Source organism: Geotrypetes seraphini, chromosome 13, assembly GCF_902459505.1.
Source record: "Geotrypetes seraphini chromosome 13, aGeoSer1.1, whole genome shotgun sequence".
In the NCBI taxonomy this organism is placed as follows: domain Eukaryota; kingdom Metazoa; phylum Chordata; class Amphibia; order Gymnophiona; family Dermophiidae; genus Geotrypetes; species Geotrypetes seraphini.
In genome coordinates, this window is record NC_047096.1 from 80,574,781 (window position 1) to 80,601,713 (window position 26,933).

General features: G+C 44.4%; 1 protein-coding gene across 3 annotated transcripts in view; it reads left to right on the forward strand.

Annotated features, from left to right (window-relative positions):
* CALCOCO2 (calcium binding and coiled-coil domain 2) overlaps window positions 1-20,401 on the forward strand; it is an 86,756-nt gene extending 66,355 nt beyond the window's left edge. For all 3 annotated transcript variants that reach the window (XM_033918409.1, XM_033918410.1, XM_033918411.1), the window contains 4 exons: window positions 13,181-13,276; window positions 15,209-15,287; window positions 17,464-17,480; window positions 19,078-20,401. In XM_033918409.1, the coding sequence (XP_033774300.1) occupies window positions 13,181-13,276; window positions 15,209-15,287; window positions 17,464-17,480; window positions 19,078-19,266 (381 nt within the window). In that variant the 3' untranslated portion in view covers window positions 19,267-20,401. The remainder of the gene's footprint in view (window positions 1-13,180; window positions 13,277-15,208; window positions 15,288-17,463; window positions 17,481-19,077) is intronic.
* The last annotated feature ends 6,532 nt before the right edge of the window (window positions 20,402-26,933 follow it).

The window sequence follows — 26,933 nt, forward strand, 5'->3', positions numbered from 1 at the left end:
TGGCACCATCGAAGCCTCGGGCTTCGATTTTGCTACAGCAGTATTTCCCTTCATGCCCCCGTCACCGGGTTTCAAAAAGTGTCAGCGGTGTGCGCGCCCTATCTCCCTTTCCGACCCACACAAGTGGTGCCTCCAGTGTCTGGGTCCGGACCATAGGGCTGACACCTGCACCCGCTGTAGTTCTTTACAAAAAAGAACTTTAAAAAATCGACAAATTCAGCAGCGGATCCTTTTCGGTACCGCTATGGAAAGTGCACCGGTATCGACGTCGACGACTTCTTCCAAGTCGACTCCGACTACCTCGGCACCGCCAGATCCATCGTCGGTGTCGACTCCTGTAGGTAAGCCGGCTAAGAAGCCTTCCCCTACTGTTCTAGGCCCGCCAGTCGAGCATGCAGTGAGCCAAGTCCTGCAGACTGAGCGCCGGCCCCGTAAACGCTCCGCTCCCATTGAAGTCTCTGCATCGTCATCGGCATCGACTTCACCCGAGCGTCGAGCGGCACCGAAGGTACCGAGCAAGAAAAAACCGGTACCGGTGCCATCGGGACCAACGTTGGATGAGCGCATTGCCTCTATCCTCCAGGTCCAGCTTAAGCAGCAACTACAACAGTTGCTCCCGGCTCTCTTGTCTCCGAACCTTCCAGTGTCGGTACCGACTGAGCCTTCGGTGCCGTCTGTCGAACAGCCTCTGTTATCGGCATCGACTGTTTCGGCACCGCAAAAATCTTTGTCCATGCCTGTTCTATCAGCAGAACCAAAACGGCATGCTACTCATACGGTGTCGGAACCGGTACTGGTCTCTGAACCCCGTACCGTACTACATTCCCCAGGTACCGTCTCCACTCGGTCTGGTAAATCGGTACACAAGACTAAACATACTGATACATCGACTCCACTTTCCCAGGGCCGTTTACAATCGGTACGGGACCCTGACTTGTGGGATGATTCAGATGATCCCCTCGGTACCGAGGAGGATTATACATCTGATGAGGAGGAACCATCGGTGCACGATACTACTGCTAAGCCAGAGCACTCCTCCTTCACAAAATTTTTAAAGGAGATGTCAGACACCTTGTCTATTCCTTTAGAGTCTGACTCTAAAAAATCCAAGGCATTTTTGGATGCCTTGGATTTTGACCAACCTCCTAAAGAGTTTTTAAAGTTACCCCTCCATGACATCTTGAGGGAAACTTTTTATAAGAATCTGGAAACTCCTTTGACAATCCCAGGAGCCCCAAGAAAACTAGAATCTCTATATAAAGTGATTCCAATACCTGGATTTGACAAACCCCAACTTTCTCATGAATCCCTGTTGGTAGAGTCAACTCTAAAGAAGACTACAGGAGCCAGTATGTATGCCTCTGTCCCTCCTGGTAGAGAAGGAAAGGCCATGGACAAATTTGGAAAGCGTCTTTACCAAAATGCAATGCTGGCCAACCGTTCAAGTAATTACGCTTTTCATTTCTCGTTTTACCTGAAGCACCTCATTCAACAGGTAACCTCTTTTCAAAAGTATATTCCGGACCGTAAACTTCCTGCTTTTCAGCAATGTACCTCTAGTCTTCTGCAACTCAGGAAGTTTATGGTCCGTTCTATTTATGATACTTTTGAACTGACGTCTCGTGCTACTGCTATCTCTGTAGCAATGAGAAGATTGGCATGGCTACGGACCTCAGAACTGGACGTGAACCATCAGGACAGACTTGCCAATGCTCCTTGCCTAGGGGATGAGCTGTTTGGGGAGTCCATGGATACCACCACCCAAAAGCTCTCCGCCCATGAAACTAGGTGGGACACCTTGTTGAAAAACAAGAAGAAACCTCCTCCTCCTCGTCCATTCAGGCAACAACCTTCATATCAAAGGAGGTTTTCTGCTCGACCGGCGCAGTCCCATCCTCCTCAACCTCGCAGACAGCGTCAGCAGCAACAACAGACTCGTCAACAGCAGCCTGCTGTCAAACCGGCTATTCAACCTAAGTCGACACAGCCCTTTTGACTCCTTTCTCCAGGACATTGCCAGTCTTCCTCCCTCGTGTCCTCTACCGCAGCCCATAGGAGGTCGACTACAAGTTTTTCTAACTCGCTGGGAAGCAATCACCTCCGACCAGTGGGTTCTTGCTATCATCGCCCACGGCTACTCCCTAAATTTTCTGACTCCTCCACCTCTAAGTCTGCCAAAAGAGTCTGCTTCCAACAAGGCTCAATCCCTCCTCCTCGCTCAGGAGGTTCACTCCCTCCTTCTTCTCAATGCCATCGAACCAGTTCCTCTGGACCAGCAAGGCCTGGGATTTTACTCCCGGTATTTTCTTGTACCCAAAAAGACCGGAGATCTCAGACCAATATTAGATCTCAGAGATCTCAACAAATGTCTGGTCAAGGAGAAGTTCAAGATGTTATCTCTTGCCACCCTCTATCCTCTTCTTTCTCAGGAAGACTGGCTATGTTCCCTCGATCTCAAGGAGGCGTATACTCACATTCCAATTCATCTGATGTCCAGACAATACCTGCGCTTTCTTGTCAATCAACATCATTACCAATACAAGGTGCTACCCTTCGGCCTAGCCTCCTCGCCCAGAGTATTCACCAAATGTCTGATTGTGGTCGCAGCTTATCTCCGCTCCCACAACTTTCAAGTCTTCCCTTACCTGGACGACTGGCTCATCAAGGCTCCTTCTCCTCAGTCCGTTCACAAAGCAACGGATCAGACCATTTACTTCCTCCGACTGTTGGGGTTCGAAATCAATCTACCCAAGTCGCACCTCATTCCGACTCAGCGGCTTCAATTCATTGGAGCCATTCTGGATACTGTTCAGATGAGGGCTTTTCTTCCTCTAAACCGCCTTCACACCATCCTTCATCTCTGTCAGCAGGTGTTCCAGCAACCTTCCATCTCTGCGAATCACATGATGGTGCTCTTGGGACACATGGCCTCCACAGTACATGTCACTCCCTTCGCACGTCTCCACCTGCGTACTCCTCAATGGACCCTAGCGACTCAGTGGTCACAAGCGACGGATCCTTGTTCACGACACATATCTGTGACCTCGTCTCTTCGACAGTCGCTTCTTTGGTGGTTGAAATCATCAAATCTATCCAGAGGTCTACTGTTTCATCTACCTCCTCATCAACTGGTCATCACCACGGATTCCTCCCCCTATGCATGGGGAGCTCACTTGAACGAGTTTCAAACTCAGGGGTTTTGGACCACCCAGGAAAAGAAACACCACATCAATTTCCTGGAACTCAGAGCGATATTTTACGCTCTCAAAGCTTTCCAACATCTTCTTTTTCCTCAGGTTCTCCTCATTTGCACCGACAACCAAGTTGCAATGTATTACATCAACAAACAGGGAGGGACAGGATCCCGTCCCTTATGTCAGGAAGCTCAAAGGATTTGGACCTGGGCGACTGCTCGTCACCTATTCCTGAAAGCAGTCTACATCCAAGGGGAACAGAATTGTTTAGCAGACAATCTCAGCAGAATTCTTCAACCTCACGAATGGACTCTCGACCCTTCGACTCTCCAGTCCATTTTCTCTCAATGGGGCACACCTCAAGTGGATCTTTTTGCAGCTCCCCACAACCATCAACTGCCCCTGTTTTGCTCCAGACTTTACTCTCCTCACCGTCTGGAACCCGATGCATTTCTCCTGGATTGGACCAATCTCTTCCTTTATGCATTCCCTCCTCTTCCGCTCATGCTGCGCACCTTATTCAAGCTCAAGAGGGAACAAGCCACCATGATTCTCATCGCCCCACGGTGGCCCAGACAGCATTGGTTTTCCCTTCTACTTCAGCTCAGTTCCAGGGAACCCATACCTCTTCCTCTGTTTCCTTCACTGCTTACACAGCATCAGCAAACACTGCTTCATCCCAACTTACAGTCTCTGCACCTGACAGCTTGGTATCTCTCGGGCTGACCCCAGCTCATGCTCTCCTGTCTCAGCCTGTTCGTTCTATTATTGATGCTTCCAGGAAACCGTCCACTCTTCAATGTTACCAACATAAGTGGTCTCGCTTCTCTTCCTGGTGCCAGTTACATCACCACAATCCCATATCTACAGCAGTGGGACTGGTGTTGGACTATTTATTGTCCTTATCTGACTCTGGTCTGAAATCCTCTTCGATAAGGGTCCACCTTAGTGCCATTGCAGCTTTTCATGAGCCGATTCATGGGAAACCCCTCTCAGCTCATCCCTTAGTTTCAAGGTTCATGAAGGGCCTCTTCAATGTGAAACCACCTCTTAAAGCCCCTCCTGTTGTTTGGGATCTCAATGTGGTTCTTTCTGCGTTGATGAAGCCTCCTTTCGAGCCGTTGGCCTCAACGCATTTTAAATTTCTCACTTGGAAAGTGGTCTTTCTAATAGCTCTCACTTCTGCCAGGAGGGTCAGTGAGCTTCATGCGCTAGTGGCGGATCCACCTTTCACGGTTTTTCACCATGATAAGGTCGTCCTCCGCACACATCCCAAATTCCTTCCTAAGGTTGTGTCTGAATTTCATCTTAACCAATCCATAGTTCTACCTGTTTTTTTCCCAAAGCCTCATTCTAATCCAGGTGAACAGGCTTTGCATACCTTGGATTGTAAACGTGCTCTGGCTTACTATCTTGATCGCACCAAACCTCACAGATCTTCTCCTCAACTGTTTTTGTCCTTTGATCCTAACAAGCTGGGTCATCCTGTATCTAAACGCACTCTGTCCAATTGGCTGGCTGCTTGCGTTTCTTTTTGTTATGCTCAGTCCGGCCTGACTCTGGAAGGTTCGGTCACAGGCCACAAAATTAGAGCTATGGCAGCGTCTGTAGCTTTCCTCCGTTCCACTCCTATTGAGGAAATCTGCAAGGCTGCCACTTGGTCCTCAGTCCATACTTTTACATCTCATTATTGTCTGGATGCATTCTCCAGACGGGATGGACACTTCGGCCAATCGGTTTTGCAAAATTTGTTTTCCTAATGGCCAACCTTCCCTCCATCCCTCTTTTTGTTAGCTTGGAGGTCACCCATCAGTCAAGAATATGCTGCCTGCTTGTCCTGGGATAAAGCACAGTTACTTACCGTAACAGGTGTTATCCAGGGACAGCAGGCAGATATTCTTGCGTCCCTCCCTCCTCCCCGGGTTGGCTTCTTAGCTGGCTTATCCTAACTGGGGACCGCGCGCCTCTGTCGGGCGGGAAGGCACTCGCGCACGCGCGGTGCGGCCTAGCTAGAACTTTCTAAAGTTCTTAGAGTGCAATCACTCTAAAATTGTCCGTACCGGGGCTCCGTCGGTGCCGTCACCCATCAGTCAAGAATATCTGCCTGCTGTCCCTGGATAACACCTGTTACGGTAAGTAACTGTGCTATCTCACCACTGAAGAACACTCCGCTCTAACACTGTTGCCAGATGAGCCTCCACAGGATGCTGAAGCACTATTGCTGCATACACTAGGAAGAGGGCTGAACTAGTGCACGGAAGTGCATTTCCCAATCTGCTTACGCACACCTACTGGGATCAGTTTAGCTTAGGCCTGCTTTAGCACTTACGGGGCCCTGGGTAAACTTTTGAGAATGGGATCCCTTTTATTTTTCACACATTAATCTTACCCTTATGTAAGGAACAAAAAAACCCCTTTATACGATTGATTATACAGAAGCTGCCCTCCCCCACTGTGTCTCAAATGGTACTTTGTTTCATAATGAGAGGAGACACTCGCAGGGTATTTAAGCTGGGAGAAACGTTCGTGCCTAGATGGCACTTTCAAATCGTATGTTCCAGTGTAGACAGTTTTAAATTGCCCCAGATGTACATCTGTGATTTGTTTCTTAATGTTGCATGTAACACAAAATGGCTAGCTATTGATTTTTCTCGACTTTGACTTCTGTGTCCCTCTGCTTCTGCTCTCTTACCTTTCGTTCTGTGAATAGTTTCTTCAGTGGACAAATTCTTAACACTATGGAACACATACTACAAAGGGCTGACTTTCAAAGGAGTTGCTGCAGGCAAACACCCCCTATGAAAACTATTCCTCTAGCCATATGGAGCAAAGGGATGGCACTGAAGGCAGGTTTAGGGCAGACACCATCCTAACTACACACAAGGATTTCATTTTGTAACCCTGTATCAACTTCATCCCTGTACTTTGCACATGGAAAATTCCTGCATGCTCCCTCTGGGGTTTCAAGTGACCTCCCACATTAATAAGACAGTCTTCTTGTGCTATTTAGGAGAAAAAAGGACTTCACAGAGGGAATTGCAGGGCACTTTTACTTATGGAGGGGCAACTGCTCTAGGCGCTTGCACTACATGGGTCCCAGCTGTTCATAGGTAAATTTAGCTTTGTGTGCCTGCTGTTGACTGCTTCTGCTTTGCACAGTGGCACTGTTTTCAGTACCATGGCAGCAGCAGGCTAAGCTGTGCCTCTACAAAATGGCAGCCACTCACAGGGAAGACAGGCAAAAGAAGGCACAGTGCAGGCAGTGGTGGTATATATGCTCAAGACAGACAGCCACCGGCTGCGGCTCTGGTGATCTGTGCTCATTATTCCTTACTCACTGCAGAGACAGAACAGCTCTGCAAGACTCTGCTGTGTGAGGCAAAAATTGAGGCCAAAATCATAGAAACATATGGCAGAAAAAGGCCACATGGCCCATCCAGAGCATCCACTATCTCCTTCTCTCGCCTGTCCTGTGTTTCTTTGTCTACACCACCTCTACCAGGAGACTATTCCACGCATCTACCACTCTGTGCTGTGTGAAGGGCACGTGGACCTGGGCTTAGGCGCAGTGCAGTCATGGGCTGCGTTTGCTTGTGGAGTGTGGGCAGCCGGCAGAAATCCAGCAGAATGCAGACAATTACTATCTGTCAGTGTGTTGCAAACCTTTTTCAAGCCGCAGCACACTAAATTCGGGGCCGCGGCTGGAGGGCATCCGGGCATGCGTGAATGTCGACGTGATGACATCACCTGCATATGTGACATAAGAACATAAGTATTGCCCCTGCCAGGTCAGACCAGGGGTCCATCATGCCCGGCAGTCCGCTACTGCGGCGGCCCCCCAGGTCCATGACCTGTTAGTGATCCTAACCTAAAATGCTCATGCCCTGTTCGTTTAATGTCCTGTAATGTCCTCCCTCTATCTGTACCCTGCAATCCGTTTCGCTTCCAGGAAGTCATCCAGTCCCTTTTTGAATCCCAGTATTGTACTTTGTCCTATCACCTCACTTGGAAGCGCGTTCCAGGTGTCCACCACCCTCTGAGTGAAGAAGAACTTCCTTGCATTCGTTTTGAATCTGTCTCTTCTGTTTTTCTGAATGACCTCTTGTTTTTGTTGTCCCCACTAGTCTAAAGAATCTGTCCCTCTCCACCTTCTCTATGCCTTTCATGATTTTGTAAGTCTCTATCATGGCCCCTCTCAGTCTCCGCTTTTCCAGGGTAAAGAGCACCAGCTTGTCCAACCTTTCGGCATCATCATTATATCGATGTCCGCGCATGTGTGGAGGCCCTCTGGCTGTAGCCCTGAGCTTGCTGACCCTGGGAGGAGAGGTGCTGGCGTCGGCAGACTGCCTACTGGATGTGCCTCTCACCATGAGCTAGTCAGCTGGCTCCTCTCTTCGTTGGCGTCTTGTGGCTCACCATTTGTGATACACTACTGATCTATGTGTATAGACCAGGGTCTCGCAAACTTTCCAGACGGCGGCACACTAAATCTAGTGCCCCGGCCAGAAGGTACCCGGAAGTACACGACGCATGCGTGATGTCATTGCATCGATGGCCGTGCATGTATGGAGGCCCATCTGGCTGCGAGCCGCCAGTGGAGGGATCCAGGAGGTGCGGGGAGAGGAGGAGAGATGCCGGCCGGGAGAAGAGTCATCTGCGCCAGCTGACTTCCTACAGGATGTACCTCTTGCCGCGAGAGTCACGTCCTGTGGGCAGGCAGCCAGTGCAGACGACTCTCCTCCTCACCAGTATGTCACGGCACACCAGAAATCTCAGCAGGCACACTGATGTGCCGCAGCACACAGTTTGCGATACATTGGTATAGACCAGGGATAGGCAATTCCAGTCCTCGAGAGCCGGAGCCAGCTCAGGTTTTCAGGATATCCACAATAAATATGCATGAGATAGATTTGCATCTCAAGGAGGCAGTGCATGCAAATCCATCTCATACATATTCATGGTGGACATCCTGAAAACCTGACCTGGCTCCGGCTCTCGAGGACCGGAATTGCCTACCCCTGGTATAGACAGAGAATGCCAGGAGAGAAAGAAATTAGCCAGGCTGAGGACGCTCAGCACTGGTGATCTTGGGCCAATCATTTAACCCTCTATTGCTTTGGATGCAAGCCTAGATTGTGAACCCTCCAGGTTTGCAGGTGATATATAAGTGATGTAAAAGTAATACATAGAAATACAAAACAAATAAATGAAGATGATACCTTTTTTTTACTGGACTAACTTAATATATATTTTGATTAGCTCTCGAAGGCAATACCTTCTTCTTCAGAAAGAGCAAAAGTTGGCAAATATCAGCATATATAACCCACTTCGTCTAAAGCAGGGATGTCAAAGTCGGTCCTCAAGGGCCACAATCCAGTCAGGTTTTCAGGATTTCCCCAATGAATATGCATGAGATCTATTAGCATACAATGAAAGCAATGCATGCAAACAGATCTCATACATATTCATTAGGGAAATCCGGAAAACCCGGCTGGATTGCGGCCCTCAAGGACTGACTTTGACACTTGTGGTCTAAAGCAGGGGTGTCAAAGTCCCTCCTCGAGGGCCGGAATCCAGTTGGGTTTTCAGGATTTCCCCAATGAATATGCATTGAAAGCAGTGCATGCAAAGCGATCTCATGCATATTCATTGGGGAAATCCTGAAAACCCGACTGGATTCCGGCCCTCAAGGACTGACTTTGACACCTGTGGTCTAAAGGATGTTATAGGAACTGAATTGCTCAGACATTTGAAGTTAAATCCAATTATAAATTCCACGCAAAAAGCACTCGTTGAAGGCTTTTGATCGTGTAAGATGGGGGGGGGGGGGTTTCCTATTTGCTGTACTTCGTGCGTACAGGATGGGACCATTTTTCTTTAGTGCTTTCCAAGCGTTGTATAGTGATCCCATGGCACAGATCTTGGGAGCTACGCATTTTAAGGTTGCGGCATTTGCTGATGTCCTCCTGGTCTTTTTGACTGATCCGCATCGCTCCTTGTCCACTCTCTTGGAGAGCGTTCAGAATTATGGGAACTTCTCGGGCTTTACTCTGAATCTGAAGAAGTTGGAGGTCCTCGCCTCTACTCCGCATCTTCAGCAATCTTGGGGGAGGAGTTTTCCGTTGAAATGGGCCAAGTCCTCTTTTCACTACTTGGGAATCCAACTATCAATGCATGTCCGGGAGCATCGATTGAATGTAGATCGCTTGCTTGCTACTACTAGCTCTGTTCTGACTACTTGGCGGGATTTGCCGATTTCACTGATGGAGAGAGTGCACCTCTTTCAGATGGTTTTGTTCCCTAAGTGGCTTTACGTACTCCAGACACTTCCTCTGTGTCTCTTGCAGAGGGATATCCTGGCCATATACTCTTTGTTATCAAAGTTTTGTGGGGGGGGTGCAGGAAGCCTAAGATGTGGTAGCAGTTGTTGCTGGGCTCTTGGGACCGGGGCGGTTTCGGAGTGCCGAATATCGCGCTCTATAATCAGGTTTGCCTTCTACGACATGTCTGGGATTGGGTCTTGGACATTGCTCTCTATACAGACACCTCTCTGGAATGTGATTATTTTTATCCTGCTCACCTCCTCTCTCTTCTCCATGCTTGATTGGCGGGGGTGCCTGCTCCTTGTCGACGTAGTGTTTTGTTTAGACCGCTTTGGGAGGCGTGGCGAAGGTTGTTTCACCTGTGGAGTCAGGACCCCCGTGTTAGTGTTTTGTTGTCCCTGACAGGTAATCTCTCCTTTCAGCCGGGGTTGGTCCCTTCCGTTTTTGGTAGATGGAGGGCTAGGGGCTTTGAATTTCTTTTCCATGTTTTGCGTGATGATGGGGGGTTCCTGTCCTGCCTTGTATCCCCTGGCCTTGCTTTTGCTCATTGTCAATTGTTACGTTATGTGTGATCTCTACCTGGGGGGTTCCCTATCTTTGGATTTTAGGCTTTGGTTTTGTGCCTTTTTGGAGGGGGGGGGGAGGATCCTGAGCCTTGGGTCTCGGTCTCTTTCTTTCACAAGTAGCTTGGTGCCTTTGGGCCTCCTCAGGATTTTTCCTCTGTATTGGAGGCTTTACAGCAGGATTTGGGGAGGGAGCTTGGGGCAGATTTTTTGCTCCGAGCTCTTAAATGTATCCCAACTTTAGTGCATAATGCTGAGCTCCAAGAGTGCCACTTTAGAACCCTGTTGAGAGCATATACCTCCCAGAGTCAGGCCTACTACATGGGCTGTGTGGACACCCAACACTGTCTTACTTGTCTCACTGAAGTGAATTCTTACTTTCATGGCCTTTGGAGTTGTGAGAGCATTCACGGCTTCTGGGGGGATCTGGCTTCCTTCCTTCGGGGCCTGTTGAATGTTTACTCACTTTTCTGGGTTTTCTGGTTATACCTCTGTTGAAAAATTGTGTGTTTTTTTTGTTTAAATCTTTATTGCTTTTCAAACTTTGATAGTGCAATACAATTGGTAAATCATAAATACTGCATAAAACGCACTAATAACTATACAATTATTACATTAAACAATCATTTACTCCCATCCTCATCTTAATTATTAATACAATAATACATATGATGTGATTTCAATATTATAATTTAATAATTTAACTCCTCAACATACATTTCCCTTCCCCCACCCACCCTCCCTGGATGTGTAAAGAAATCTAATGAAAAGGGAAGAAACATGACCCTTACTGTAATGCAACAAAAGTAGTCAATGGACTCTATGCATCATTAAAGAACTTACTAGTCCCCAAACGTTCCACCATCATTCTTTCATACTTATATGTGGTACACACATTTACCCACCAAAAAGTTTAATTAATCCTGTCATGGTTCTTCCAATTATGTGTGATCAGTTGAATACCTATTCCTGTCATAATCAGGAAAAGGCGACTTTTATACTTGTCTAAAGTAGGCTTAACATGGAGTAATGTACCACAAATTACAGCCTCATAGGATAAGGGGATAGATGACCCAAGAATGAGATTTATTTGTCCCCAAATTGACTTCCAAAAATTAAGTATCAGTGGACAAAAATATAACAGATGATCCAAAGTTCCTATATTAATATGACAATGCCAGCATCTATTAGATTTAGAATTATCTATTTTTTGTAATCAAACTGGGGTCCAAAAAATCCTATGTAATAAAAATAACCATGTTTGTCTCATAGATGCTGACGCTGTACATTTCAACCTCCAAATCCAAATTCGTGGCCAACGAGACACAGAAATATACTGTTTTATCTCGATGCTCCAAATATCTTTAAGACTATTTTTTGGCTTCTTATTTAAAAACTCAGAAATCAATTTGTACCACTGGGCGGCCTGAAAATTGTTTTTGAGTAAACATTATATCCTGGGGAAAAAGTGTATTTTGAATTACAGTTGGCTGATAGTCCGCCCTTCTTCTGATATTGGAGGAATAAATTACATGAACTTATGGGATGGGAGGCCAGAATGGCTTACTCCTCTTGCCACCGAAGCAGAGACTATCTCCTTATTTGGACATTTTGCCTCCAGGGAGTTGTAGTCGCATTTTTAATAGACTGCACCTGTATCCTACCCTACCGGTATGACCGTGATTGCTTCTTTGCTCTTGGATTTTTTTTTTGGGAGGGGAGGGAGGGGTTGGAGAATGCCTTGGGGGGGGGAGGGTCTGGGGGGCAGAAGGGGGCACCTTTGTAACTTCAGAGTCCAATCTTCTTGGGGGGGGTTATCTTTCTTGTAAAATGCGAACATTTATTGCCTGACATTTAGGCCTTGGCTGTTTGTGGTTCTTTCTTGTTAATAAAAACAGATTTAAATTAAGCACTCATTGAATTGGATCGTCAATTGGTCACTCCCTTTGGAAATACTTTTAGGTGTTCATTATGGAGAAACAAAAAGATTTGTATTGATGGCGAATCATTAATGTGGATGAAGTTGGGTGTCTACACAATGGATGATGTCATGGTATCAGAAAAGCTTAAGTCCTTTGCGGAATTAAGAGACAGTCATCAAATTAAGTTCACACATAATTTAAAATGACTACAACTTCGGCATGCAATTAGCCTCTTCAAAAACTCATTGAAATCATCCAAGCCAAGTATTTTATCGCAATGTGAAAGAATTATGGGGTTCATAATAAAAAAAAAACGTCTAAAAAGTGTCCTAAATGGCTACTTGGACAATCAAAAAGCCTGATTGTCCAAGTACCCATAACCAAAGCTGGTTTTAGACATATCTAAAACCAGCTTAGGCCTTTCCCCTGCCACTAAACGCACAGAGAGAAAAGAGGCGTTTTTAGAAGCGGGGAAAGGGTGGGCGGTGGGTGGGAGGTGGGCCGTGGGAGGCGTGCAGCAGGTATAACCAAAACCTTAGGCAGGTTGCCTAGTTGGCACTTATACGTTTTTGACTTAGACGAAATCAAAACAGTGCCGAAAAAGGGGCCGCTGAGCTGATGGTGGCTGCTGCGATCAGCTCAGCGGCCCCAGCAACCTGCCTACCCCTTACAGCAATGATCGCAGCAGGAGAGATGCCTCATCTCCCCTACCGTGATGCCATCACTCCTCTACCCGTACTGCCGTGACCCGCGGCAGGAGAGATGCCCTTTCTCTCCTGCCACGGGTCGCGACAGTTCGGGTAGAGTAGTGATGGCATCGCGGTAGGGGAGATGAGGCATCTCTCCTGCCACGATACATCACCCCCCACACACACAACATCGCGGCAAGAGGGAGCCCAAGCCCTCTTGCCCCGCCGACTCCCCGACAGCATCGGGGCAAGAGGGAGCCCAAGACCCTGACCCAAGACCCTGATTGGCCTCTCCCCTGAAAAGAGGACATGTTTCATCTGGTAACCCTATCTTTTTAGTGAGACCCTTATATGTATTACAATTTATTAACAGCCTTTTTGAAAGAATGTTATATAGGCTCCTTTATTTTGCAGGTTTCTTTCAACTGTCTTCACTGTAAAATGTTTCCCGTCACAGACTGAATAACCTTAGAATATTTTTCTTCACAGAATGAAGTCAGCTCTCTAAAAAAAGAAATAGAGGACAAGAAATGTTTAATCATTATCTTGCAAATGGAAAAGGAAGATCTGAATGAGGACAATCAAGTGAGAATCTTCTGTGCAGGAAATAGAATTGCAAGATTTATAGCTGGAAGATGGGGGCTGGGGTGTATTGAATAAAATAGAGGAGGTAGTTTTGGAAGGGAGAGAGTATAAGAAGGTAAGAAAAAGTGTTTTACTGTGAGGGAAGAGAATGGCACAGATAGGAGGGACTTACCAACTGAGCAGTGCTCACGGGGGGAGGGGGAGAACACAGGGGGAAATAAGCAAAGAGAGATGGTGAGGGGCAGCTGAGTGAGTGCATATGTAGGTCAGTAAGAGGAATTTAAATTGTATTCGGAAACAGATGAGAAGCCAATGAAGTGACTTTAGGAGAGGGGTAACATAAGTATAGTGGCTCTCCCAGAATATGAGTCATACAGCCGAATATAGAATAGGCTATATTGGGTTAGAGCAAGGTCAATCAAGTGCAGCATCCTGTCTTTGACCGTGCCTAATCCAGGTCATTAGGAACTACCCAGCAGAATCCAAAGAGTAGATCTATTTGGCTAACAACTATTCAAGAACTTCCCCAAGAATTTGTCCAAACCCCTTTTATACCTAGTCCAGATAGATGTCTTCACCAAATCCTCCCACAACAAATTTGAGATTATTTGTGTGCTGAATGAAAGCAATTCATTTTCCAATTTGTTTTAAATCTACTATCTGTTAATTTTGTGGAATGTCCCCTTGTCATAATTCAATTTTAATGGGTAAATAATCATTCTGTACTCACCTGTTCCACTCCATTCATTATTTCATAAGTTTCTGTCTTGCTGGCTCTGAATCATTTCTTCTCCATGTTGAAGAGCTCTAATCTGCTTAACAAAACCACACAGGAAATCTGCCAAGTTCCTTGTATCTTCCATCCTCAGTAACTGGCTAACAGTTTGCATTTCCAAGTGCTATGAATTGGCAGGATAATAACTGACAGACCCAGTTAAAGCTCACCAGATCAGATCCATGGCTGCTTCGGTAGTACATTTTTGCTCTCGTATTTGAAGAAATTTATTAAGGTGGCAACATGATTCTACAATGTTTAGGTGTGTTTCTAATTTTTCTCATTTGGCCCTGCTTTCCATTTGAATTGTGTGCTTTTTTAAAGTTTTTTGACAGGTGCTTTGACCTTTTATGACTTGTAGAATACATCTAATCTGGGCTTCCAAGATATGTTTATTTATCTTCCATTTATAAACCACAGCATCAACTTCTGGGCATTTGTAACGGCTTCTGTACTTCCTGAAGACTTTTAACATTTGTAGTTGCTTCCTCATGTTATCACAGTCTCCATTCTTACAGTTTTTGTTACCATAGCAGTTCTATTTATTATTCTCCCTCTTGATTGCATTGTGATCATTACTGCCAAATAGCTCCACCACTGTTATCCCGTGCACCAAATTTGGCATTTCAAATGAGAATTAGATCTATACAGAAGCACATTTCTCTTCTTGGCAATGGGATTTACAGTCAGACTTGTGCCAACACACCAGCCCTCATCGAGTATATTTGCCAGTCAGACACAAATAGAAGTTGACAGTGCTCTCTTCTCCCAAGTGAATGTAGAATGTACCTCCTTTCCTTCCACTGGCTCTGGTAGCTTTCTTCACTACTATTCAGACTGAATAGTCATTCAGGGACCTTCTGCATGCCAGTGCATATTACATAGCATCTGAACCATCAAGCTTGGTAGGTCAGGTGGTAAGCAAAGAGATTGGAAGTGACATGGTATATATTGGTTTCAACATAGTAAACGTATCAGCAAAACATAGATAGGCAAAGCTAAATAGTTTAAAAGACACAGAAGTTTGTTTAGGACTAGCTGTTAAAGTTCATGCTGGGATGGGATGGTTGACTTGGGTGAGTAGAATGATATGGATAGGTTGATGGCTTCGTACTTAAGTTTATCCAAACATTTCTCTTCTGATGTGTTTCTTGCAGAAGCTCAAAAAAGAGATTGAAAAGGTGTCTGCACATTTCCCAGAAGAGTCATGGGTTTCATTTGGGAATCCTGGTCCTGGTAAGAGATGTGAACTTGCTACTTTGCTTACAGAATAAATGACCTCTTAAAAAAATTCGATTCAAATAACAACCAAATTGGTCCAAAGACTCTCTGTCATCGCTTCAGCATTAGAAGTTCCCATCCTTAACAACCACGTTAGCAGTTCATGCATGGAAATTATTCCTGTTGTAACCACAAGGCAGTCTCTGCCCGCTCTCCTCCCATTCCACATACCTAAAGGGCAATTTCTGCATTAGCTGTTTAGCTGTTTTATACAGTAATTAGAGTGTATGCTAACAGTCAACACAGCACAACAGTAATTGTTAGCACATTTACATGAAACAGCTAATGCAGCATAGTAAATAGGTCTCAAGAGGTGCCATATGTTGCATTATAAAATGTCCGGGTTTCCCTTGGCATGTCCTCTTTTTGAGGGCTCCATCAGGCGTCCAGGCAGATTTTTTATTTTTCTTCTTTTGCCCGGGTGCCGCGATGGCAAGAAGAAATATGCGCAGGGCTGCCCTGCTGAGGCACATGCTGTCAGCTGTGCCGGTCCTCTAATGTTTTCTCTTTGTGAATTCCAAGCCTCATTCTGATGCTCCTATAGCCTTTCTCAGTTGTTCCAAACCTCATTCTAGTGCTCCAATTACCTTGCTCAGTGATTCCAAGCGTCGCTGGCATTTACCATCCACTTCTTTTTGTAGTATGTTTCAGAGCAGTTTGTGGTGATTGCTCTCTGATTAGGAATTGACTTTGGCAAAACCTGTCTCCACTATCTGTTCTGTGTTCCCTCGCCACTTTTAGGATTACCAGATTTCTTAATGTAAAAATGAGTTCTTCTAGCCCTGCCCTGTTCTGCCCCCCTAACCCCACCCCTTTCAACCCCAGCTCCACTGCATTCCACCTTCAGCCCTGCCCCCACATAAACTTTGTCTCTTCTTCCCCGAGTCTGGCCCGTGTTTGGAGATCTCCCAAGCATGTGCGGATGTGACATGATGATGTTACATGCATACGTTTCAAAGTTCATGCAGCATGAACTTTGAAACGCGGGAGACATTGTTCTATCTGACTGAAAGGGGGAATCCTTGATACAATCTGGTGGCGAAACATAGTCCTATGTTGGAATATGCACCCCCAAGCCGCATTTTTACACTAAAATTAAGAGGAGCATTTTTACTTCTAGGATATATTTATTATAAAAATTGCACTATAAAGCACTTTAAAGATAATTAGACCGATGACGAGTCAGGTGTGTATAGACTGTGTGTGTTAAAACTTGATTCTCACACAGCGACACCGCCGAGGTCTATGAGATGTTCTACGTTGTTCTATGTTATTCTATTAAGGTATTTTCAAGAAAACACGATAGGCATTTTGCAGTTTTGAAAATGATCATATTCGCTACTGAATTTTTGTGCATCTTCCACAAATTGTAAATCCAGTGTTATTCCCTGCATCCAGAGTCCTAAAAGAATGAAACATTTTCACTAGAGCCCGCACTGGACACTCAGCAAGTTTCAAGTTTATTAAAATTTTTGATTAATCGCTTAATCTTGCTTCAAAGCGATGTACATACATAAAAGAAAATATTTAAATTACAATTTTAAAATAAAATTACAATTTTAAAATAAAAAATAAAACATTAATTCATATATAACCATTAAAATAAAATGAACTATATATGAACTTAACAAACATGAGTAAAGAGGAAAAGGGGATATGAACTACAACATATAATAGAAAAGAAGGTCGGGAAAAACATAAGGATGGGAGTTCAAATGAATTGTCGAAAACAGCATTATTGAATTCAAGGGAAAAACTTGTTAATCAAAAGCATCTTTAAAAAGGAATGTTTTTAAGTTAATCTTGAATTTATCGATATCATGTTCTTTTCTTAAGTAAATTGGCAGGGAATTCCAAATTTGTGGAGCAGTGACAGAGAAAATAAATTGTCTTCTAGTATTAATGATCTTGAGAGATGGAATTGTTAATAAATGCTGTTCGTTGGATCGCAATATTCTATTTGTGGAGTAAGGGATTAGTGTTTTAAAAATAAATGCAGGTGTTTTAAAAAGCATTGCTTTAAAGGTGAGTAGGTTTAGCACAGGATTCAAAGAGTAGGGAACCTCACAGGTTGTATTTTAGGAGTTGTTGAAATGGTTGCTATATTAACACTTGCTTTCTTTCTTTGTAGCATCTCAGGAAGATGTGGTGAGTATATACATCTAAACACTACTTCTTTTCCCCCAGTTGTTTGCTGAAAGTAATTTCTGCATGGTAAATGGATTACTCAGCTTCTCACAGTTTAGCTATGTCCTGTAGCCTTGAGTTTTCCGATCAGGCTATGAAACATAGTAACATAGAACATAGAAACATAGAAGATGACGGCAGAAAAGGGCTACAGCCCATCAAGTCTGCCCACTCTGCTTACCCACCCCCTTTCTATGCCCTAATGACCCAATTTCCTTATCTTGACCCTCGTAGGGATCCCACATGGGTATCCCATTTATTCTTAAAGTCTGGCACATAAAAAAAGCAAAGATTTAGCAATCCGAAAAAACTGACAGGTAACTGTGTTACCAACAGATCTGCCTGGGGGTTTTATTTTATTTTTTATGGCACAGATATTTTGCGTGTGTTACACACGCAAAATATCTGTCCCTTAAAAAAGAAAGAAAAAAGCCAATCAGGGCCGTTGGGAGGGACTTTTGGCGTCTGAGCCAATCAAGGACTTAGGCTCCTTCCCATCCATCACATGATGCACCGGGGAGGAGAAGGCCTGCCATTTTGGACAGGCGGGCCTCGGAGGAGTGACTGAACATCCCTCCTCCCAACTTCCTTAAAAGGTATGAGGGGGGTTTCGGGGACCTCAGGTGGCTGTCTTTTTTGGGGGAAAAGGGAGAGAGTAGGGGATGTTTGGGGGATGCATGGCATGGGGTTGGGCCTTCGGTGGCACAAAGAAGTGGGCATCCGTCCTGCCGTTTTGCTGTTGTGGGGGGGGGGTGGAATGGGAGGAGGGAGGGAGCATCCCTCCTCCCATTTTTTTTTCTCATGCGGAGGGGCTGGAGGTGACAGGGCAGGAGGGAATGGGCATCCCTCCTGCTGATTTTTGCTAGCGTGGGGGGAAGGCCGTCATTGGCAGAGGGAGGCTTTTTGTTTTTTTAATGGGTCAGATATTGTGCATATGCAACACACACAACATTTGTGCTCACTAAAAAAAAGAAAAGGTTTCCTGCCTCGAACAGCAGAGTGGCAGGAGGCTGCTTTCCGGGCTTCCCCTGCCTCTCAGCTGTTTGTGCTTCCCCTGCTAGCTCTGCACATATGTGAGAGTCACTCTCACAGTGATGAATTGGATGGGAGACATGGGGATTGTGACAAACCTCCACGTGAGTCATTTGCATGCAAATTTTTATAGTGCATCAGTAGCTCTTTTTGAATCGGCCAAAAATCGGATCAGAGCAGACCCACACGGTTTTACCATCCTGTTTAGGCTCCTCCTATTGGGTCAGGAGCTGCTCCTATTCAGAAGTAGGGGGGGTGTAGTGCTGGTTTGGGGCAGTAGCAGCCAGTTCTGGCTTCGATTCAACCGAAACCAAGTGGTGAATTTCAGCAGCAAATTCAGTTTCAGCCAAAACGGAGAAAAGCAATTTCTGTCATCGTCTAGTTGGTAAGATGGTCTATAAAGAATATGGGAGTGCAATGATAATGATGACAACAGTGATGATTTCCATTCTGTGTGTATCAATAATATGTGATGTTATTGGCTGCCTTCCAAATGTGGTTGATGACTTCCCTATTTACTTTATAGACCATTGAGAAAAAAAGTCTGAAGCATGGCAAGAATTGTCCTGAGACTCTAAGTGACCCAGATATTGGGCATCCTTACCTGGATCCTTTCTTAATCTGTCCTTCATGTGAACAATTGTTTGAGGCCTCCAATAAGCAGCTCTACGAAGATCATGTTTTGTGCCATGTCCTGGAATCTTCCTTAAACTGAAGACATTCTTCACTGCAGCTAAATGTTAAAGTGCTCCCTGCTTATTTTCTGAAAACTGGTAGCTCTTTAGGCTATGCAAAGTGCAGGTATTTTACTCAAATTAGATTGATTTTTGCCAGCTTGTAGCTTCTCTTTTCCTAGAAAAGTAATCTATGCTGATAGCCATCAGTGTTTGAACCACAGCTGTTTGCTCCTATTCATTTCTTTACTATTTTGCCGTATTCCTTGTTTCTTTGATCAAGCTTGATAGAAAAGCATAGGAAAGGTAAAGGATTCTTTGCCAGTTCCACTCAAAGCCTCACAGATGTCGATCACCCAATTTGCAATACCTTGCCGAGGTGAAATAGGATGTCTTCATGCTGAATGGGGAGAAGGAGGACTCAGCGTTCTTCAGGAAGTGGTTTCATTCAGCCTACCTGCCCGAATGCCACAACAGCCAGCAGTAACGAGCTCCCCAATGTATGTGAGATGTTTTGCTCCACCTGCCATTGCCAAATGTTTTCAGGTGTCTTCAGTGGTAGACGTTGGTCAGATGCTGAAGAAGGATCTAGAAGCAGGAGGATTGCCAGTGCTGGAGAAACTGTGTCTATCAATGTGCTTGGCAGTGCTGCAGTGCAGGAATGACTACCAACTGTTCTAGTGACTTTGGAATTGATTTGGATGGTAATTGTGAATCTTGACCAGAATGTGAATAAGAATTTGAATCAAGTAGAGACTAATTTAACAACTTTGGCTAGTAAAGTGTCCAGTTTAGAAGAGGAATCAAAGCCTAAATCAACTATGGTGGATAAATTGGATGAAACTCTGAGACACAAGCAATTCAGAGGAAAATTATTCAGGATTGTGTAGGCTTACATCAAAAATATGAGCAACTTGAAATAATATGAGGAAGTTTAATATAAGATTCTTAAACTTCCCTAAGATGATAACTATGATACCTAGAGACTTGTTTAAAAATATTTGGTTGATATTATGAAAATGCTGCATGAAGTTATACACCCCATTAGCAAGGTTCAGTGCTGGGGCCAATCCTGTTCAATATGTTTGTGAGCGACATTGCTGAATAGTTAGAAGGAACGGTTTACCTTTTTGCAGATGATACCAATATTTATACCAGAGTAGACACCAAGGAATGAGTGGAAAACATGAAAAAGGATCTGCAAAAGTTGAAGAATGGTCTAATATCTGCAATGCAAATAAATGCAGAGTAATGCATTTGGGGATTAGACATTGAAAGGAACCTTATGTGCTGGGAGGTAAGAGGCTGATATACACGGATGGGGAAAGGGATCTTAGGGTGATAGTGTACAAAGATCTAAAGGCAATGTGATAAGGCAGTGGCTGTTGTCAAAAGGATGCTAGGCTGTATAGAGAGAGGCGTAACCAGTATAAGAAAGAAGGTGTTGATGCCCCTGTACCGGTCATTGGTGAGGCTCCACTTGGAGTATTGTGTTCAGTTTTATAGACTGTATCTGGTAAAGGACATAAGAAGACTTGAACCAAAACAGAAGAAGGTGGCAAAAATGGTAGGAGGTTTGCACTAGAGAATGACATGGGGAAAAAATCTGACCCCATCACTGCACCATCCCCGGCCCACTGTTCCCTTCACCGCCCCATCACAGTCACCGCCATCCCATTAACCGCCCCGTCACCGTCACTGCTATCCCATTCACTGCCCCATCACCGCAGCATCCATACAAGCATCAGTACTGCAATATTTAGCTTATTCCTTCCTTATAAATCAAAGTTTTGGCTGCTGAACTGGAGAAAGATGTTCAGCTGGCAGGGCTTTGTTTATAAATTTTTATCAACACAACTAATATACTACTTTATCCTGAAGCAAAAGAAAAAGAAATATATTTTTTTTTCTACCTTTGTTGTCTAGTTTCTGCTTTCCTCCTCTTCTCATTCAATTCCTTCTATCCACTGTCTCTCTTCTCTCTGCATCTTCCATTTGCTCTGTTACTGTGCCTCTCCCTTTCTCCCCCCTTCCAAATTGGTCCGGCACCCTTCTTCCCTCCGCTCCCCCCATAGTCTGGTATCTCTGTCTTCTTGCCTGCCAGCATCTTTTCCCCACTCTCTCTTCCCCATTTCCCTTCAGTGTCTTCTCCCACTCTGTCTTCCCCATGTCCTTTCAGCGTCCTTCTTCCCACTCTGTTTTCCCCATGTCCTTTCAGCGTCCTTCTTCCCAATCTGTCTTCCCCATGTCCTTTCAGCGTCCTTCTTCCCAATCTGTCTTCCCCATGTCCTTTCAGCGTCCTTCTTCCCACTCTCTCTTCCCCATTTCCCTTCAGCGCCTTCTCCCCACTCTCTGTTCCCCATTTCCATTCAGCATCTTCTCCCCCCTCTGTCTTCCCCATGTCCTTTCAGCATCCTTCTCCCCCCTCTGTCTTCCCCATGTCCTTTCAGCATCCTTCTCTCCCCTCTGTCTTCCCCATGTCCTTTCAGCGTCCTTTTCCCCCCGTTCTGTCATCCTCATGTGCTTTCATGGTCCTTCTCCCCCCACTGTCTTCCCCATTTCCCTGCAGTATCTTCTCCCCACTCTCTGTTCCCCATTTCCCTGCAGCATCTTCTCCCCACTCTCTGTTCCCCATTTCCATTCAGCATCTTCTCCCCACTCTGTCTTCCCCATGTCCTTTCAGCGTCCTTCTCCCTCCCATCATCCTCATGTGCTTTCAGCGTCCTTCTCCCCACTCTGTTTTACCCATTTCCCTTCAGCGTCTTTTCCTCTCCACCCCACATTTCCTCCTCCCTGCCTCTTACCTTCATGGCACTTCCCCCCCCCCCCCCCGACAACAGGCCTGGTGCGACAAACCTCCCTGCCCTTTACCTAAACTGCCTTCTTACAGCAGCCGGAGCATTGTAGTTGCATATGGCTGCTGTAAAGGTCGTCTCTGATGCAACTTCCGGTTGCGTCAGGGATGACCTTTACGGCAGCCACACGCAGCTTCAACACTCCGGCTGCTGTAAGAAAGAAATTTAGACTCACGGCCACGGGGCAGTGAATGGCCTTGTCCCCGTAGCCATGGTGGACACAGGTTTTTCCTCACCATTTTGGCGGGTTACCCACGGCTAGCCGTGGGTAACAGCCACCGTGTCATTCTCCAAAAGATGTTTGCACCAAAGATGTATAGGGAGAGACTGGAAGCCCTGAATATGTATACCCTAGAGGACAAGGGACAGGGGAGATATGATTCAAACGTTCAAATACTTGAAAGGTATTAACGTAGAACAAAATATTTTCCAGAGAAATTAAAATGGTAAAGCCAGAGGGCATAATTTGTAATGTTAGGAAATTCAGCTTTACGGAGAAGGTGGTTGATGTCTAAAATGTGCTCCCGAGGGAAGTGGTGGAGAGGAAAACGGTGGGATGAACACAGAGGATCACGAATCAGAAAATAATGGTATACATTTAAGAATTAAGGCCTGTGTCCATATATGACCATTTGGTTGAGGATGGGCGGGGGAGGGCTTCGATGGCTGGGAAGGTTTTGATGGGCTGGAGTGAGCTTTGACGGAAACTTCAGTAGATGGAACCTAAGCACAGTACCGAGCAGAGCTTGGGGTTTCTGGCCCAGATATAGCTAGAACGAAGGAAAATTTAAATTAATTTAGTAATTTGAAGTGATAGTACCATTGGGCAGACTGGATGGATCATTCAGGCCATCATTTACTATGTTACTGTATTTTTTTTTTTACCATCAGAGACAGGTTTCCTCTGAACAACATCAAGAGGCTGATTTAGTACCAGTATCTCCAGGCATTTTAAATGTCTCAGAATTGTTGGAAACATCTCTAGAACATGTGGACACGTGAGCTACTCTACATAGTAACATAGATGATGGTCCATCCAGTCTGCCCAATCAAAAAATCCAGTCTGATTCAATAAAAAAAACAAAACATTTTTTCTTAGCTATTTCTGGGCAAGAATCCAAAGCTCTGCCTGTTACTGTGCTTAGGTTCCAACTACTGAAATCTCTGTCAAAGCTCACTCCAGCCCATCTACACCCTCCCAGCCATTAAAGCACTCCCCAGCCCATCCTCAACCAAACAGTCATATACAGACACAGACCATGCAAGTCTGCCCAGTACTGGACTTAGTTCTTCAATATTAACTATTATTTTCTGGTTCTAGATCCTCTGTGTTCATCCCACGCTTTTTTGAACTCTGTCACCGTTTTCCTCTCTACCACTTCTCTCAGGAGTGCATTCCAGGCATCCACCATCCTCTCCGTAAAGAAGAATTTCCTTACATTGCTCTTGAGTCTACCACCCCTCAAACTCAAATTATACACTCTGGTTTTACCATTTTCTTTCTCTGGAAAAGATTTTGTTCTACATTAATACCTTTCAAGTATCTGAACGTCTGAATCATATCTCCCCTGTCCCTCCTTTCCTCTAGGGTATATATATTCAGGGCTTCCAGGCTCTCCTCATATGTCTTTTGGCGCAAACCTCCTATCATTTTCGTCACCCTCCTCTGGACCGCTTCAAGTCTTCTTATGTCCTTTGCCAGATACGGTCTCCAAAACTGAACACAATACTCCAAGTGGGGCCTCACCAAGGACCTGTACAGGGATATCAACACCTTCTTTCTTCTACTGGCTACACTTCTCTTTATACAGCCCAGCATCCTTCTGGCAACAGCCACCACCTTTTCACACTGTTTTTACACCTTTAGATCTTTGGAAACTGTCACCCCAAGGTCCCTCTCCCCATCTGTGCATATCAGCCTCTCACCTCCCAGCATATACAGTGTCTTCCGATTATTAATCCCCAAATGCTTTACTCCGCATTTCTTTGCATTGAATTTTAGTTGCTTGTTATTTTTTTCTTTGAATTTAATAGGAATCATATACTGACATTATATTTTCAACATAGATCTGAAATGTTTTATGGTAAGCAGATATGGGGTTTTCTGGATGTTTCCAGAGAGACGCAGTTCCTTTCTTTCTGAAGCGAGTAATACAAAACCGTGGAACTTTTTTCTTCAATTTCCAGTAAAATGTTTGGTGAGAACTGATAATGTAAAATGTGTGATTTTTGATCCAAAACAACTTCAATCTTTACTTGGTGTTAAATTTCCAGTTCATTCTGACATAGCTATTCCAAATGAAAAAAGTCACTGATATAAAGGCTTTTGAGAAAATGTCTGCCTCCATTTGTTCTTTGACCTAAGGACCACCGCGTGAGCGGACTACTGGGCACGATGGACCACTGGTCTGACCCAGCAGCGGCAATTCTTATGTTCTTCTGTATTTTTGAGTGTATGGTACTAATATCTCTCACTGATTTTTCTATTCTCTCCTTTAATAGAGGCTAAAGGAATCTTTTTCTGTTTATTAAGATGGTTCTATAATTATATTGAAGGATTAGTTTCTACTGATGTTACTTCTATAAGTTCCTGTTTTCTGTATCAAGTGGAAGATTGGTTTTCATTTTGCATGATGGATATTGAAAAAATTGATAAAAAAAGTAAGCTGTGCTTAATATTTTCATCAGTCAGCTCTTTGCTAATATGTTTTTGCTAATATGTTTCCCTTTGTAGTTTTAGGGACTGAATTGACTTATGACCAAGATTGATTTATAAAATTTAAATTGGACTTTTAAAAAAAATAAAAAGCTTTTTTGAGGAAAAATCTATTTAAAGATAGTTTTCTATTTAAGATATATTATAGTCCAAAAGTTATTCATCATGAAATATGGATTAGTTTTTAATTGTGTATCATGAGTCTGTATTTTCATGCAATGTTTAAAATTTTTGGTAAGTCTTGATGGATGGAATAATGTCCACAATGATCTTCTTTCAGAAACAATTGATACCTCACAAAGGGCTCCTTTTACTAAGGTGCGGTAGGGCTTTAACACTCGGTAATTCCCTGCATGCACTAAAAACGCTAGCACACCTTAGTAAAAGGAGCCCAAAATGTACACAGCATAATACCTACAGGAAGTAGCAGTAAAAGCTATAATAAAATATGAACAAAAATTCAGATGTCTAGTATGCAGATTAGTCACAGACAATGCTGCAAAATATCAAGATGAGAAGAAATTTAGAAGAGCATGAAGAGAATACCAAGATAATAATGTATAGTTGCATTTATCATTTGCTGCACCTCCCAGCCAAAGACTTCATTGTCTCAGAAATAAAGACTAGCGTAACTGAAATTGCTAAATACTTCCATAACAATCATTTTGCAGCAGCATCTCTGAAAAGAATAGGTGAAACCAAGGTAATGCTCCCACAAGATGTTAGATGGAACTCTGTACTGGACTGTTTTGAGCAGTATATCAAGAACTTGCCTGTTCTGATTATATCTGGTTGTAAATATTAAGATTATATATACACTTCTCCCTCAATATTCGCAGGAGTTAGGGGCAGAGCCGGCCCGTGAATATTGAAAATTCGCAAATAACTTTTGGGCCGGCTCTGACTCACCCCCGCTTTGCCCCCGGCATCCCAGACCTTTTTTAAACGAAAAGCTGCTTCCAGGATCTCCCCAGAGCTTACCTGGTGGTCTAGCAGGCTTTTGGGGCAGGAACGATCTTCCTACACTCCTGCCCCGAACAGATCACTCATACAAAATGGCTGCCGTGAGTTCCCATAGTCTCTTGAGACTACAACGGGAACTCCCAGCAGCCATTTTGTATGAGTGATCTACATGGATCTCCAGGATGCAGCTTTTCTTTTTAAAAAATCACGAATAACCGACTCCGCGGATACTAAAACTGCGGATTTGGAGAGAGAAGTGTACCAGCATGAATGAGTCCATAAAAAACCATGATTTAAATCAAGTCTTTCTGACTAGTGATTTAAATCATGATTTAAATTGACCCACAAAGCTGTTTATCACTGTACCTTTAAGGCAAGCTGAAGTTCAGATGATTGACCAAAACACTACTACATTCACATAGTCCTATCTAGGGCTTAATTTGCAGATATAAAGGAAGTGGATCTGTGAAGCTAGGGAAAGGCTTGGGTGGGTCAGGAGCAACAGGAGAAGAGAGGATGGATTAGAGATTACAGTAATTATTTTCTGCTCTGCTTCAGACTTACAACCTACCCTCCTCTTCCCTGCAGGCTGCTTGGAAGGGAGGGGCTAGAGCAGAATGCTTTTGCGTCTCCGGAGTCTGAAAATAAGTGGTGGAACTGTGTTCCAGGCCATTCCCCCACAAATCAAGACCTGCCGCTATCTTTTCATACCCCTCATATCTTCAGTTCTATCAGTTATGTATAAAAGTTATTCTCCTTCATGTTCTACCCTCCTGAAAACAGTTGCTACCTTAACCTGATAGTCCGTCATCTTTTCCAAATTTTCATCTACTTCTTCAATTCAATGGCATAAATTCTGTTTAAAATGGAGCAGGGTACAAGCCCCAATAGTGCAGCATTGTCTTGAACAGGATCACAGTTTTTCCCAATTACATTGCTATATTATTGACCATAATTATTAGTGACAGACAGACAACGGGCTCTGCAGCAGTGGGAAACAATTTTAGATATTTAGATTTAACAGTGAAGAACTTAGGCCTCCTTTTACGAAACTGCGATAGCAGTTTCTAGTGCGGGGTGTTACGCTGAATGGCCCGCGCTGCTTCCGACGCTCATTAAGTTCCTATGAGCATTGAGAGCAGCAAGGGCCATTCAGCTATCGCATTTTCGTAAG